The 14,487-nt window shown below is 39.7% G+C and overlaps 1 protein-coding gene across 1 annotated transcript in view; it reads right to left on the bottom strand.

The window, feature by feature from the left end:
- DEF6 (DEF6 guanine nucleotide exchange factor) overlaps positions 1 to 14,487 on the bottom strand; it is a 70,273-nt gene that overhangs the window by 7,065 nt on the left and 48,721 nt on the right. Inside the window, exons 3-8 of the mRNA XM_060773089.2 lie at positions 11,823 to 12,008; positions 7,713 to 7,940; positions 5,980 to 6,126; positions 4,552 to 4,660; positions 3,158 to 3,456; positions 1,368 to 1,534 (exon numbers count right to left, since the gene is read on the bottom strand). Of these exons, the coding sequence (XP_060629072.2) occupies positions 1,368 to 1,534; positions 3,158 to 3,456; positions 4,552 to 4,660; positions 5,980 to 6,126; positions 7,713 to 7,940; positions 11,823 to 12,008 (1,136 nt within the window). The remainder of the gene's footprint in view (positions 1 to 1,367; positions 1,535 to 3,157; positions 3,457 to 4,551; positions 4,661 to 5,979; positions 6,127 to 7,712; positions 7,941 to 11,822; positions 12,009 to 14,487) is intronic.

The raw sequence follows: 14,487 nt of genomic DNA, 5'->3' as shown, positions 1-14,487 counted from the left end.
TACATAAACTGTCCCACTTGCACCTTAACTCTCCACTTCTATATTAATAATAATACACCAAGGATGACCTTGACTTTAATACAGATTGAGCATCCCATATCAGAATTCCAAAATATGAAATATTTCACTATTGTCCACATGGGTGACTGTGATAGTGACACCTTTACTTTCTGATGGTTCAATGTACACAAATATTGTTTCATTCAGATGTTACAAATACATTGTATGAACTTACATTCAAGCTTTGTGTACAGGATTATATACTTGTACACATCATACTTTATTTTCATGATTAGGTTTGGGTCTCACTCTTTAATCTCTCCCTCCCTCCCTCCCTCTCTCTCTCTCTCTCTCTCTCTCTCTCTATATATATATATATATGCAAATACAGGTATTAAAAAAACACCCAGAAGTTCAGAATATTTCTGGTTCAAAGTATTTTGGATAAGAGATGTTCAACCTGTACTTTATTATATCTTTCCACTTGAGAATCCTGTCTAGTTCCATTATAGCTACCATTCCAAATCTTGACTAATTTCAAATCTTCTGATTTGACTACAGTCAAATAAATACGATGATTTGTTTGTGAACCATTTTCAGAATCACAAGTTAGAGAAAAACTATAACTATTTTAACGTCTTCAACCTATTTCTTAAAAGTGACATGAATCATGTGTGGCCAATATTTTTGTTTTCTCAATACTCAACTAAATTTTGTACATTATTCCTTGGTTGTTGTTTTTTTTTACCATTCCTTAGTGTGTATGAGCATCTCCTGAAAATTTCCCTTTTTTTATTAAACCTTTGACACAACCCCTAAGTTCTCTTTCCTCACTTTAAGCCTCAGTGTAACTGAAATAGAAATTCACATTCCTTCACTACCTCTGCCCCCATTTTGATTCCTTCTTCTACTTTTTCTAAGTAATTATGTTTAGATTGAGAACTTCTTGATCTAGGAACCTTTCCTCTTGAACTTGGTACATGTGCATCCATGCTGATGTCAATAACATGGAACAGGCTAAAAGCAATAGATCTGAGTAGAAGGGGCAGCAGAAGGCTAGTTTTGTGATAGTTCTGGCAGACATTTTGGTTCCTGGATTTTAACCAAAACAAAGATAATAGTCATCCAAGTACAGATAATAATGACCCGGAAGGTTTATAAGCACCGTCAATACAAATGTTGTAAAGAGTAGTGCTCAAGTCTTGGCCATTGGAGTGTTTATAGCTCTTTTCAGCAAAATAGGTGGTAAGGAACATGACAAAGCATGAGAAATCTGACAACTGCCCCACTCTACCATTCTTTTCAGTTGCAGAATTTGTGATACAGTATTGTTTCCAGACGAAAATAAAGCTGGGCACTCTGCATACCTGGCCTGTGCATATCTTAGAGCTTCTTCATCCTGGCGAGCTCTAACCTCCAGGTGCAGTGCATCTTGAAGTTGCTGTTGCATCTCTTCCAGTTCTATGATGCGCTTACGCTGACGTTCTGCTTCTGCCTCCTTCAAAACCATCTCAGCCTGCATGGAAGCACGAGCCTACAGGCAAGAATAGAAAATGCCATTGGCATGTAGAGTGCACAGTAGTCAACAGCAGAGGACAGTGGCAGTTAGTTAAATTTAGCCTATCTCAGAACTGTCTGAGCCATTAGCAGCTGTAGTGTCACTTTCAATAAAGAGTAATTGATTATTATAATGACAAAGAAAAATGCACACTATATGGTCCTCACACTCCGAATTTTGAGGGGAGGGGGTAAAAAAAAAAATTGGAGCATTTTGAACTGAGGAGCTCCAATCTCAAACTATGAAAAGTTTCCATATGCTTGTTTCTGTGCCTAAAAATTATGTTGCAAAGAACATTACCATGCAGAATTACATGGCACAATATGTGCCTGAAATATGGCCATCCCTTTTGAACTGAATTTTAATTGCACATAATTCTTTTAAAAGCAAAAACATGCAAGTATAATGTATCCCGAGTTGCCCAGAAAACATCCTCCCTTCCTCCATACATGCATACAGGTGATAATAGCCTTTCTGTACAGGTTCACAGCTGGCTGCACTTACAACTGTGAGACAACTGGAAGTTAAAAAAACAGTCAAGCTGAGAAAAAAGTGCTAACAATAGCAAGAAGAGAATCACAACAGCATGAGGCTCTCCACTGCATCATAGCAAACTTTCTGAATTTGTTGCCTTGATGTATGAGTGAAACAACTGTGTTTTGCTTTAGCAGTGTAAGCACTATTCTTAAGTTGAGGGTGCTCTCAAGGGTGAGCCACATGACTCACCAAGAGTAACGTGATGGCCCAACTCTCCACTCCACTCCTTACTACCACCATCAAAATTCAGCAACAATTGAATGGCTGCAAGGGCATCATCCTGGAAAGATGAAGGCCAAAATGTCCTCTTCCCTTTCTGAAGTGACAGGAAAGGAAGAAAAGTGGAAAGGGATTGCAATTTCAGCTGCATGAATTGAAGTCCGGCTGGACACTGCATGTGGGAGGAACAGTGAATGTGTGTATTGCATGCGGCCTGAAAGGCATGTTATACCTAACACCCTGCTTTCTGGAGCAGTTCTACACAGACACTATAATTCAGTTAGTAGCTGGATTAAAAGAAACCAGTTTTGCTGCCGTTTTGAACCAGGAAGGTGATTACACTGAACATAAAACATGGCCTCAACCCACTTTTTTCTCATTTCCAAGGGAAATGTGCATCAGTGTACCAAAGGAATACAAAGTGGAAAAAAGAGGAAGTGACAATTAGCAGCAGCCAATTAGCCCCTTGCTTTGCAGCCATGCCCTTGGAGTGTGTTTGCCAGCATCCTTTTTGGATTGTTTATTGTGCTTCAACAGGGGCCAATGCCTACAATACACTTTGCGTTTTGCAGCACTGGAATATAAAGGTATCATCTACAACACATTTCTGACAGAACTTGTTTTTGGGATTCTTTTTAAAAGCGTGCATTGCTGGTGTGTGTCTTGAGGACACATCCCACCCTCAAGCCTACTTTGAACTACATTATAGTGTCTGTGTAGACCCACCTTGGGTTTCAAGCACATGTATTTTGGCTAAACCAGGATGCCGATGCCTGACATCCCTAGGATCTATTGCATTTTCTCTTAATCTGGATCCTCAATTTCTGTCTTGCTTGAACTCACCTGTTCTGCTTCCCGCAATTGTATCTCCAACATCTTTTGCATTTCTTCATGTTGCTGCTGGCGCCGCTGCTCTTCTTCCTGGAGCAAAAGCTCAGCTTGCCGTTGAGCTTCCTTCAATAGCTCCAGCTCCTGTAGCTTGCGCTCCTTCTCCTCCTGCAGCTGCTTGAGGCGCTGCAATTCTTCCTCCTTAGCGGCCTTCTTGCGCTCTCGCTGCTCTCGTTGCTCTCGCCTTTTCTGCTTTAAATCCTTGTGGAGAGACTTCTTGCCCTCAGCTTGGAGACGAATTGCCATCTGAATGGCTACCAAAGAAAAAAAAAAGATTGTGAATTCACTACTCAGGTTGGAATCCTTAAGGAATGCCTTTTGCCATATCAGTAATCCATCCCATCCTTTTATGTCATTTACTGAGGCCCGTTTCACAAGGCCACCCTTTTCAGTAGTGAGGAAGGGACTTTTCAGTTATGGAACAGCCCCTCAAAAAAGGCTCACCTGGTCTCAACATTGTTTTTTTATATGTCAAAATCATTCTAATTCACTCAGGCTTTTAATTCACTTCTACAATAATTTGCTCAAATTCTAATTTACTGAATACTAAATGAAATTTTAAGTATTTCAGTACCTTTGTGGTCCAGATATTTAGGACAATAGCTTTCTTGGCTTTAATAATAATAATAATAATAATAATAATAATAATTATTATTATTATTATTATTATTATTTATAGACTGAGGGGACTCAGGGTGGTTTACATACATAAAAAGGCAAACATTCAATGCCATGGTCAAAATCACGCACATCAAAATAATACAAGATAGCATCAGTCAACTTATGATTAAAGAAAAAAAGAATTAAAACTAAAAGAAAAATACAATACTTAAAATGTAATTACACTAAATAAAACGTAATTACACTAAAACAGGTACTCTAGACAATTAAAAAATGTGAATAAATTAGCCAGCGTTCCAGTGAGTTAGAGTGTGCTAGTCCTCCTTCTCTCCATACACTAAGGTGCATAAGCGTGTTTTCAGAAGTTTTTGAAGGAGAGGAGGGTGGATGCCATTTTTATTTCTTTGGAGAGGGAGTTCCAGAGACAGGGAGTGATCACGGAGAAGGCCCTCTCTGTCATTCCCACCAACCGTGCTTGTGATGGGGGGTGGGACCAAGAGCAGGGACTCCTCCGATGACCGCAATGTGCGAGGTGGTCTATATAGGGAGATGCGGTTAGACATGGCCAGTCCATAAATGAAAGTCAATTATAAAGGAGAGAGGCTTCTGTTACTGACTATCTACAATTTAACCTCTTTATTTCACAAAATCTCCCAAATGGTAGGAAAGCAACCCATCTTTCAAAGAGCACCAGCTCAAAAGTACTACAGTAGTAACAGAGTACTCACCAAGTGTCCATTCTTGCCTTTGTCTGGTGTCCGAAGCACTCATTTCATATGTCCGTGAAGCTGTTTTCACACAGAACATACACCGTTTTCCATCTTTGTCAGGTAAAATCTTTAAGCCAGGAAACAAGAAATGTAGTTATAACCTCCCTCTGCTATAACTCTGAGCAATGTAACATACAAGATGCATTGCTACCAACCTAAAATAACAACAATCTCTATGGGATCCCCAATTTTTAATTAGCTGCCTTCCTTTAGGGGTTATGCAAGTAATAAAGGCTAAGGATTCTTGTCCTGTGGCTTGTTCTCTACAAGGGAACAACTAAGGTGTTGTTCATATAACTATGAAGATGACTTAAAATGATCAGATACATGTGAAAATGGGCTAATATAGGCAAAGCCTTCTCATCACAATAATGAAATAAGAGGGGGAGCATAACAGATAAATACACTAAACACTTTTTAATAATTTACTCAAACTAATCCCAAATTCTGCAATCATATTTTCTCTTCCCTATCCCATTCCCACAGAGCATCTTTTCCACATAGGGCATAGAAACTATGTTAGTTGGTAAGCAGAGAACCTTGACTCTTCCTATGCAAATCCAATTGCAAATGCAACACAAATGCAAGCCTCAGGGGTTATCTCCATAAGCTTGATCTGCTTATGTCAGGAGTGGATCACTACAGAAAACAATGGGTCTGGGTGCCTATTCCCCTTCAAAAGTCTAGAATTGGCCAGAACATCCCATTTTGGTTTGGATAAAATATAGCTTTTGATGTTAAGTGGTGAAGGGGGGAATGGACTATGACTTATTTAAACATGGAATTACTGATCTCAAGAGCTTCAAGGAGAGGCTATCCTGAACAGTAAAAGGATAATTCAGTAAATGTAGATAGGTCAAGAACTGCGAAAGCAGCCTAGTACTGTAAAATCACTCCAGAGAAAAAGACAGGTGTCAGTACAAGCTTTCTAGTCCCTCTCTCCAGGTAGTGGATGTTTTTATTCACTGAGCTTCTATCCTCCCATTTTCAGTATCACAAATTAGTAAATCCCTTCCATTCATCATGTAGCCTACTGTTGTCCAATGTCATATGCATGTGAGTTTTTATTCACAGCTTAAAATGTAACCAATGGGTGGAACAATGAAAGTAATATGTTGTATGGTAAATCTCATAAATGAAAATCCACATTCTGTTATTGTATTCTGGCCTTTATACATTGTCTTGATTTGACCGAGAATGTCATAGGGCAAGCCATCCCCCACTCAGCCTCAGAAGTGCTTTTTTCTCAAGTAGTATCTATTACCTATTGGTAAAAACTAGCTATTTATATACTGTACACATAATCACTAGTTCCTTAAATACACTTAAAAAGTCAGTAAAGCAAAGTTTAAAGTTCCTATTGTGTACCAGGGCATGTCAGATTACCTCCACACAGGAATTTCTGTCCAGAGAAATGCTTCCCTTCTTCTCCTTCCGTTCCTCGGTCATGTAGTAAGAGAGATCACTGGGCTTCAGGGTGAACCATCGCTCTGACCAGTTCCTCCTCAGGTGACCTTTCTTCCACAGATAGCCCTGCTCCCAAACCAAGATGGAGGTTAGAGAGAGAGCAGCAACTTTAGAAAGGAAAGTAGTACCAAAGACCTTTGCATTTAACAAAGATTTATGTCACAAAAGACTCTTAAGTGTGCAACATCCTTGCCAATAGAACTAGCATGAACAAGAAAACCTGTGTGGCTTGTGAGTCTCAGGGATGCTAATTTGTTTTTCTTCCTCTTTGTGTCCTTCAGTTAAGCAGAAAAGCCTATAATATAATACCAATATACCATAATAATACAGTATAATAATATAATAGTTATATATTACGTGTAATATTACTAATAATATTGCAGGATAGTGGTATAGTACAATATAGTAATATATAATACTAATATTGTGCTATGCTAATAATATAATATCTTGTATATACATATTACTTGTAAGCCACTTTGAGTTCCCTTTGGGGAGAGAGAGGGTGGGGTATAAATATAGTAAATAAATAATAAATAAGTATGTCCTCATTGGTATTATTTTCATGATGTACTGAAGTTCAGGATTTTTTCCTGAAAGTAAGGGAAGTTGTAGCTCCAGACATGCTGATCTGGCACACTTGCAAGCCACAAGGGCACTGTGATTCCTGATGGCCTTATCAGGAGTAAGCAATATGAGCAAGATTCTAGAGCAAGGCTTATCAAGTTAAATCCACAGTAGCTAGTGATCACCAACTCTCTCTTGGTTCACTGAACTCAGAAGGAAATGCAATATGCACACAAACTTCAGATGATTGCCACAGACTCTTTTTCACATGTAGCTGCCATTCCAGACATTAGTATGGATTCTCTGGCATTGCCACACCTAGCTACTGCTTAATAATAATAATAATAATAATAATAATAATAATAATAATAATGCTGATGATGATGTTCTTTCCTGGCTTGGATGCCATGAATTAATCGATAACATGTCATACTTTTTGAAAGGCAGAATGCAGAAGGCGCAATCCGCATCAAACTAATCAAGACTTCACCCAAAGGAAGCTGCTTCTGCTGTAGATATTTCAAAAATGTACATTATTTGCAGTTTTTCTAGGTCAGTGATTATCAAAATGTCTATCTTCAGGGCATGCTAGAAAAAGATGGAAATAAGCCCTTCCCCATCACAAAATGATAACAGATGGAACAGGCATTTGTCACTACCACATACCAGTTGCTGATATGATTTTGCATTTATATTTCACCCCTCTTCCAGAATTGCTGAAGTCTTTGAACTCATTTCCTTGCAGTCATTTCATCTAGCTTGCATTTTCTTTAATGAACTCAAGGTGGCATACATGGCTCTCCTTTTTCCTACGCTATCCCCAGAATAACCCTGTGAGTTCAGTCAAGCTGAGTGTGTGTCCTTGACATGTGGAAAGAGAACAAGAGTCCATTGACATGTTTTCACACCTCCCTCCTTCTCAAGGAAGGGCCATAAGACTGAAACCCATTGAAAAGTGAATAAAGTCCCGCTGGATTCCCCAGCACAAGGTTTGAGAATCACTAAGCAAACCCTTCAACATAACTAAGCAAAGCATTAGCATTTCCATTCCCAACAGTGGGAGAGGGTTGGGGTTTTTTTTTAACCTGTTTCAACACATCCCCAATGATCTCCTGGTAGACCTCTTCAATGGCCATACTGATGGCCTCACGCTCTATTCCCCGCAGGAACCGGCCTGAATTTACCAGATCAAGGAATTGCCAAACCGTCAAACCACTTTGCTGTTGAGTCTCTTGAGAAAGGTAATCATCCAGCTCTCCACTGTTGAACTCAATACTCATGGCTGTGCAGATCTTTTTCAAGAGATACTCCACCTGAAAGAAGTGAAGGGAGCTAGTAAATATACTACCAAATGTGCCTGGTGGCATGGTTCAGCAAATGGTAAGGCTCTAAGGCCCAAACATGCCTTCACTGGACTGAGTCTAAGTCTCCAGATTCCCCCCCCCCCCCCCCCCAGATTCATCTAAGCCAGCTGTGGTGGAATACATACAGGGAGACACTGCAACAGCAAGAACAAATCTAACACTCATAACAATGTCTCCAAGATCCACTGCAGCCAGCCAGGAAGATCCAAGACATTTTGTTGCCTGAAGCAGAATAATGAATAGCATCTTCTCCACCTCACCACTGGAGTCATGTGTGCATAATATTTAAAGTCAGCTGAGTAATTCTGGCATCTGAAACCACATGCACTTCTTCACATTCTTGGTAGGAAAGAATACTATAACAAAATCAATAATTAGCAATTTGACACCCTTTAATCACACTCAGAGTTTGTTGCCCCCCTTATTCCTATCCCAACATGCCTATTGTGTTGCCTCTGGGGCTGAGGGTCCAATCCAGAAACAATGAGGAAGAGTGGCCATCTGTCAGGAGTGCTTTGATTGTGTTTTTCTGCATGGGAAGGGGTTGGACTGGATGGCCCTTGTGGTCTCTTTCAACTCTATGGTTCTATGCAAAGGAGGGCTGGGAGGAGGAGAGTTTGCTCAGCAAAGTGGGGATGCGAAAGAGACCGCAAGAATCCAGGAACCAAGTGGTGACGACAGAAAATGGTGTTACCCAGTCTTTCTCAGTCCTTGAGTAAGGCCTTCTACCAAAAATAAAATGCAAACTGATGCTAAACTCGAAGCAGTGGTTTAGTAAGAAAGGCTGCTCTTTTTTTTCAAGGCTCTGAAGAACAGGAAATGTCTTGGTGAGGAAGAGGAAGTGTAGCTGTTGAGTATATGTGCATGCAATGCTTTTTTCTCTGAACTGAAAGGAAGGAGCATTGAGAAAGACCAGCTAACGGCAACATACAAGGAACAGCATTCAGGTGTTAGCCGATGTGTGTGAGACGTAGATATAACCAAACCTGCACGGTGTATGTCTTTCTATTTAGATCTTCAATGACTTTTGGACCAATGTGAATGCAATCTCATTCTTCAGTCTCATTCTGAAGATTTACAAATCACCTGACTGGGATTTCTCGTCTACTAGGAAACAAAAGAAACCTCCCTCTTTCCAACATGCCTTATGGAATTTAGAGATTATTACTGTTATTAGTGGTTTTGCTTGACTGAGCAGCATTCCTTGGTTGTAATTAACCCTTTGTTTCAGAAATATATATAACCCTTTTAGAAGCGTAGTATACCTTCCAGATGACCCTTTTCTTTTTAAAGTTTTAACAAAAACACAACCTTATCAACCTGCTCAGTAGCTTGATATCACACACACACTAATCACACACACACACTCTAATGTAGCATGAGCAATAGCAACAATATCAGCAACTCTAAAGAATTTCAGCAGATGTTGTTTGTTACCTGGTTGCATGACAAGCAACAACTGCTGAAATTCCCTCTTCTAGACAAGTTTTAAAGATAAAGGAGGTCTCACCAGTTGCAATCCTACTTTAGGGAAAATCTGCTGGGCTCCAAGCCTACTGGCAGTCAAGCCCACTCCTTTTCTCCTTGCTTTCCGCCTCTCTTTTGTTTTCTCTCTCTCTCTTCTACACCCCCATCCTCATCTCCACCCCATCCCCATGAGAGCTGGTGGGGAAGGAAGAAAAGGGTTCTTAGAGTCCTGAACAGATCACTAGCTTTTGAAATTAGGTCAAGAGCTACAAGTTGCCCTGCCTCTGCAGTATACTAAAAGCAGGGACTTTTTGTTTGGGTTGTTGACTTTTGGTTTGTTTCTTTACTGGGTTTTTTGTTTTTGCATGATTAGCACAGATGGAGGCCTCTTGCTTCCCAGGTCCTAGCCACTGTTCCACATCCTTTTCAAGCTGACTTGCTTACTTAGTTGTAGATGGTAAATCCGTGATCTAAGAATTGCTCATCTATGCATGCAGACCAAAGGCTAGGTGATTGTCGGATAGAGGGACCCATCGCTTTTCTTACATCTATATAGGCTTTTAAAATCTGCACATACCTGGTGTTGTAGTGGCTGGGGCAGATGTTCAGAGCCTTAACCCACCAAGAAGATGCAAAACACTTGAAAATGTGTTAAAATGACTACTAGTACATCCTCCCTGAGAGGTTTAAAAATGCTGCTTGCTATTGTGGGGAAACTATTTTTCATCTGCTCCAAATTCAGGGGGCAGGATTCAGAGATGTGACATGAATGCAAATCACTGTGTCCCCACAATTCCTCGCAATTACCCGCCACCACATGGACACATTTATTTCTCTTCTAATAAGCTTGTCAAAGTGAAAATTGGAGAAGGTTCCTATACTTTTACTTATGACAAGCAACATCTAATGAAATCCCTCTTCTACACTCTACCCAGTGTTGGATTAGGACACTGAGGGCCCAGGGTTCAATCCCTTGCGTGTTCATGGAAACCCACTGGATGAACTTGAACAAGTCTCAGAGAAAGGCAAGTCAAACCCTCTGTCAACCAAACCCTACAATAAGTGCACCTTATGGTTGGCATAAGTCATGAATTACTTTAAGACACAAAACAGCAACAATACACCTAGTACCTATACAGTCATCCTCTACAGTTTTCAGTTTTAGCAAACTCTAAACTGAGTCTATACACATGATGCTAGAATCCAACCTACCTCATAATCTCATCTCAAACTCTTTCAATACTACCTTGCCTGCATACTGAATCACTAATGAACACACATGTAGTTGATGCACACTGGAAACAGACTAATCTATTTAACCTACATTACCCTTTTTGGCAAACGGTACAAAATGTTTCATTGTGTTCACACGTATGCGTGCAAATCTGCAAATTCAGCATTCATGAACCAAATAAGCCTCTTTTTGATGGAGCATCACACATGAAAGCACACAAAGATCACTATTTCAGTGACATTGGGCTCTCTCTTTTAGTAAATAGCTGCTGCTCAGTAGCAAAATGCATGTTTCGCAAAGCCGAACATTTCATCTTGAATTTCTGCAGCCTCCATGTATGGCTTCAAGTGGCGGAACCTCTACCCGTCAGCCCAGATAATTCTGAGCTTGATGAAGCAGAAAGCAGTTTCCTATATTCCTATGACAAATGTAGTAGTTTGGATGCATTGCAAAACAATGCATTTTTAAAATGTAAGGCAGAGCTGTCTACAGAGGAGAGGGCACTAGATTTAACTGTGTTAATAGCAGGATATGAAGAGGGAAATGAAGATCTAAACTGTACTGAGTCATTCTTAAAGATCTTGTACAGGCTATTAATAAATGCCCCAATGAAATTGGGGCTGCAGAAACTAAACTAATGTATTTTAATATTTAGATAAATGTTGTTTAATGTTTATGTATTGTACCCAGGCATTGAATGTTTGCCATGTATATGTTGTGCTCCGCTCTGAGTCCCCTTCGGGGTGAGAAGGGCGGAATATAAGTGTTTTAAATAAATAAATAAATAATCTCCATGACTGCTTGCACTGGGATGTGTAGGAGGGTGAAATGTAGGAGATGTTTCTATTTTCAAAGATCCATTATTTGGATCCCAGGGTGCAACCTTCAACAATGCCACCATTTGTGAGATATTGCTTAGTATGAGGTGCAAATCTATTTGCCAAAAGCTAGGATAAGTTAGATGTAGAATGAAATCTTGCTTCAATTTTTATGATGCTCATTAACTGGGCTCTATGTAGTTATTATAGTCATTGCTAAGCCAATTATCATATAAACATGTCTAGTGTGACTACTCCCTTAGGGTAAGTGCAACCACAACAAGGAAGACAATAACTTAAAAGCAATCATACCTCATCTGGCACCATAACAAGAGGGTACTTGTCTTCAGATAAGAAATTAAAGAGACACCAGAGCTTGAAGGCATCTTCATGGGATACAACACTATTCCCATTCCGGTCTGGCTTGTAATTCTTCTTTGCTGTCAACGTCCAGCAAAGCTCATCAAAACTCTCCTTCACAAAGGCACCTTCTTCTACCTGCAAATAAAACAGCACTGATCATGTTTGCTTTCTGTGTTTTTCTCTTGCTGCTTTATTATTGGTATTGTCACAATGCCTCAAAATCAACCTGCAAAAAAGTTTGGGTGTTTTGTATTTTTCTAGCGTTGTTATCAGGGAACGACAACAAACTGCATGAAAAAGATGATAATCTATATTCCTATGTGACAGATTAAAATGCTAAAAGGTGAACAGATGCAACAGAGAAAAGGCCCTCTTTTACTTTTAACCATTATTTAAAAGAGAAAAAGCCAAGGGGTGGATGTTGTCTTATGTGGTATGGCAGCAGTCAACAATGTTTGGCCTCTCAGATGTTGTTGGAGTATAATTCTCATAATCTCTAGCCATATAGCCAATAGTGAAAACTGATGGGAGACACAGCCCAATATTATCTATAGGGCCACACATCTCAGATTTAACTGCAAAGCAGTAGCTAGGCCACACTGAATCAAACACTATTAATTCCTTTAAAATCATTATAGGGCATTTTGTAAAGGCCAAGCCTATATCTTTTGATATATATTCACTTTTTGACGATGGGCTGTACTTAGTCTGGCTTCAGCAGAGCAGTACTTTCCATTATTGCATAATTTGCTTAGCTTTTCATTTAAAAGTTCTCCCTTGCTGAATGTACAAGTTCTGACAAAAAAATCAATTTACAAAGAATCCGCTTCATTCCATTAAATGCAGAAAACTCCATTTTAAAAAGACATCTCAGTTGAGCAGCCTGGCCATATACTGTACTTAATAGCAATCAATGGAAGTTTAATCAAGAGTAAGGGGCTAATCTGTAAACAATTCAGATAATATGTCTACAAAGTAAACAGCCTAGAAATAACTTATTCACATACAGAATCTATTTTACATTCTGAATAAGAGAAAAACCGGGGAAATCATGTTTGATTCATATTGTAGGAACAATGGTAACATTTGTGTAGTACTTTCCAGTGGTAAAAGCACATTACGTGCATTTTTAGTTATTCAATGAGACATTAGGGAAGGATTTTTAAAAACAAAATTTGGCTTTTGGGAGACATATGGCAACTGCAGTATGAACTGTGAATTCAACCTTTTAAGCAATGAAAGTGTTAAGAATAGCTACATTTAAGAGACAGAGGTGAACGATGATTTACCATATATACTCATCTATATGCCAATCTCATGGATAAGTCTGCTGCTGAATACATGTGCCCAGTGTGGAACACATCTCACCACGTTAAAACAGTGGATGTGGCTCTTAATGAGACATGCTGCATTATCACAGGATGCCTATGCCTCACACCACTACAAAAATTATACTGTTTAGCCGGTATTGCACCACCTAACATCCATCGGGAAGTAGCTGCCAATAATGAAAGGATCAAGGCCTTGACATCTCCAGCCCATCTGAATATCAGCCAGCACGCCAATACCTTAAATAAAAAAATAGCTTTCTAAGATCTACAGAGATACTGACAAGAACACCTCAGCAAACTAAAATCTAAAAGTGGCAGGCTAAAACCCAGAACCTCAATCAGTGGCTGAGACCGAATGAGAGACTCCCTCCTGGGCACACAGAAGACTGAGCAACTTGGAAGGCACTCAGCAGACTGTGCTCTGACACCACAAGATGCAGAGTCAACCTTAAGAAATGGTGCTACAAAGTGGATTCCACAACATGCAAGTATGGAGAAGAGCAAACTACAGACCACCTATCAGAATGCAATCCGAGCCCTAATACATGCACAATGGAGGACCTTCTTATAACAACACCAGAGGCACTCCAAGTGGCCAGCTATTGGTCAAAAGACATTTCGTATAATGCCAAGTGTTTAATTTTGTTTGTGTTTTTAAATACATTACAACTGTACCCTCAATTCACTTCCGACACGTTAAGCCAAGCCATGGATAAGTCGAGGGTAGACTGAACAAAATTGTGGGAACAATGTGAGGGAAGCTCACTTTGGACTGCACAAGCTTTTTCTGTGTTTTAGAATAAAGACCAAAAGATATTGTGCAGCAAGGAAAGTTAGACTTGAATTGTCACCTGGCTTTTTAATAGAGGATAGTAGGCTTTCATTTGTTTGTTTATCCATTTCTTCTTGGGGCATTTTGCAAATCTGGCCTTGAGCTTCTATTCCATAATTTCATTCTGCTATAGACTGAAAATGCCACCAGTGCACTGAACAGATGTTTGAATTCTGCAACTGGCTGACAAGAGTAATAAGAATAATCAAACAGCCATAGTTGTTCTTGTGATTGTAGCTGGTTGCTGCTTTCATTGCTGTCTGAATATAATTGGCATTCAGATCGCTTGGAGTGGGAAGCAACTGGCAACTAGCCGGGAATTTAGCTCATGTCCTATGACTCAGGCCTGTGCTTTATCCCTGCACAATGCATAACTGGAACGTACCACGTCCTGGAAGCAAAATACAGCACGTTTCTCCTGAAGCCTTAAGTTCAACGTGACCACTAAAAC

This window comes from Anolis sagrei, chromosome 4, assembly GCF_037176765.1.
Source record: "Anolis sagrei isolate rAnoSag1 chromosome 4, rAnoSag1.mat, whole genome shotgun sequence".
NCBI classification, from domain to species: domain Eukaryota; kingdom Metazoa; phylum Chordata; class Lepidosauria; order Squamata; family Dactyloidae; genus Anolis; species Anolis sagrei.
This window is presented reverse-complemented; position numbering and strand designations above follow the sequence as displayed.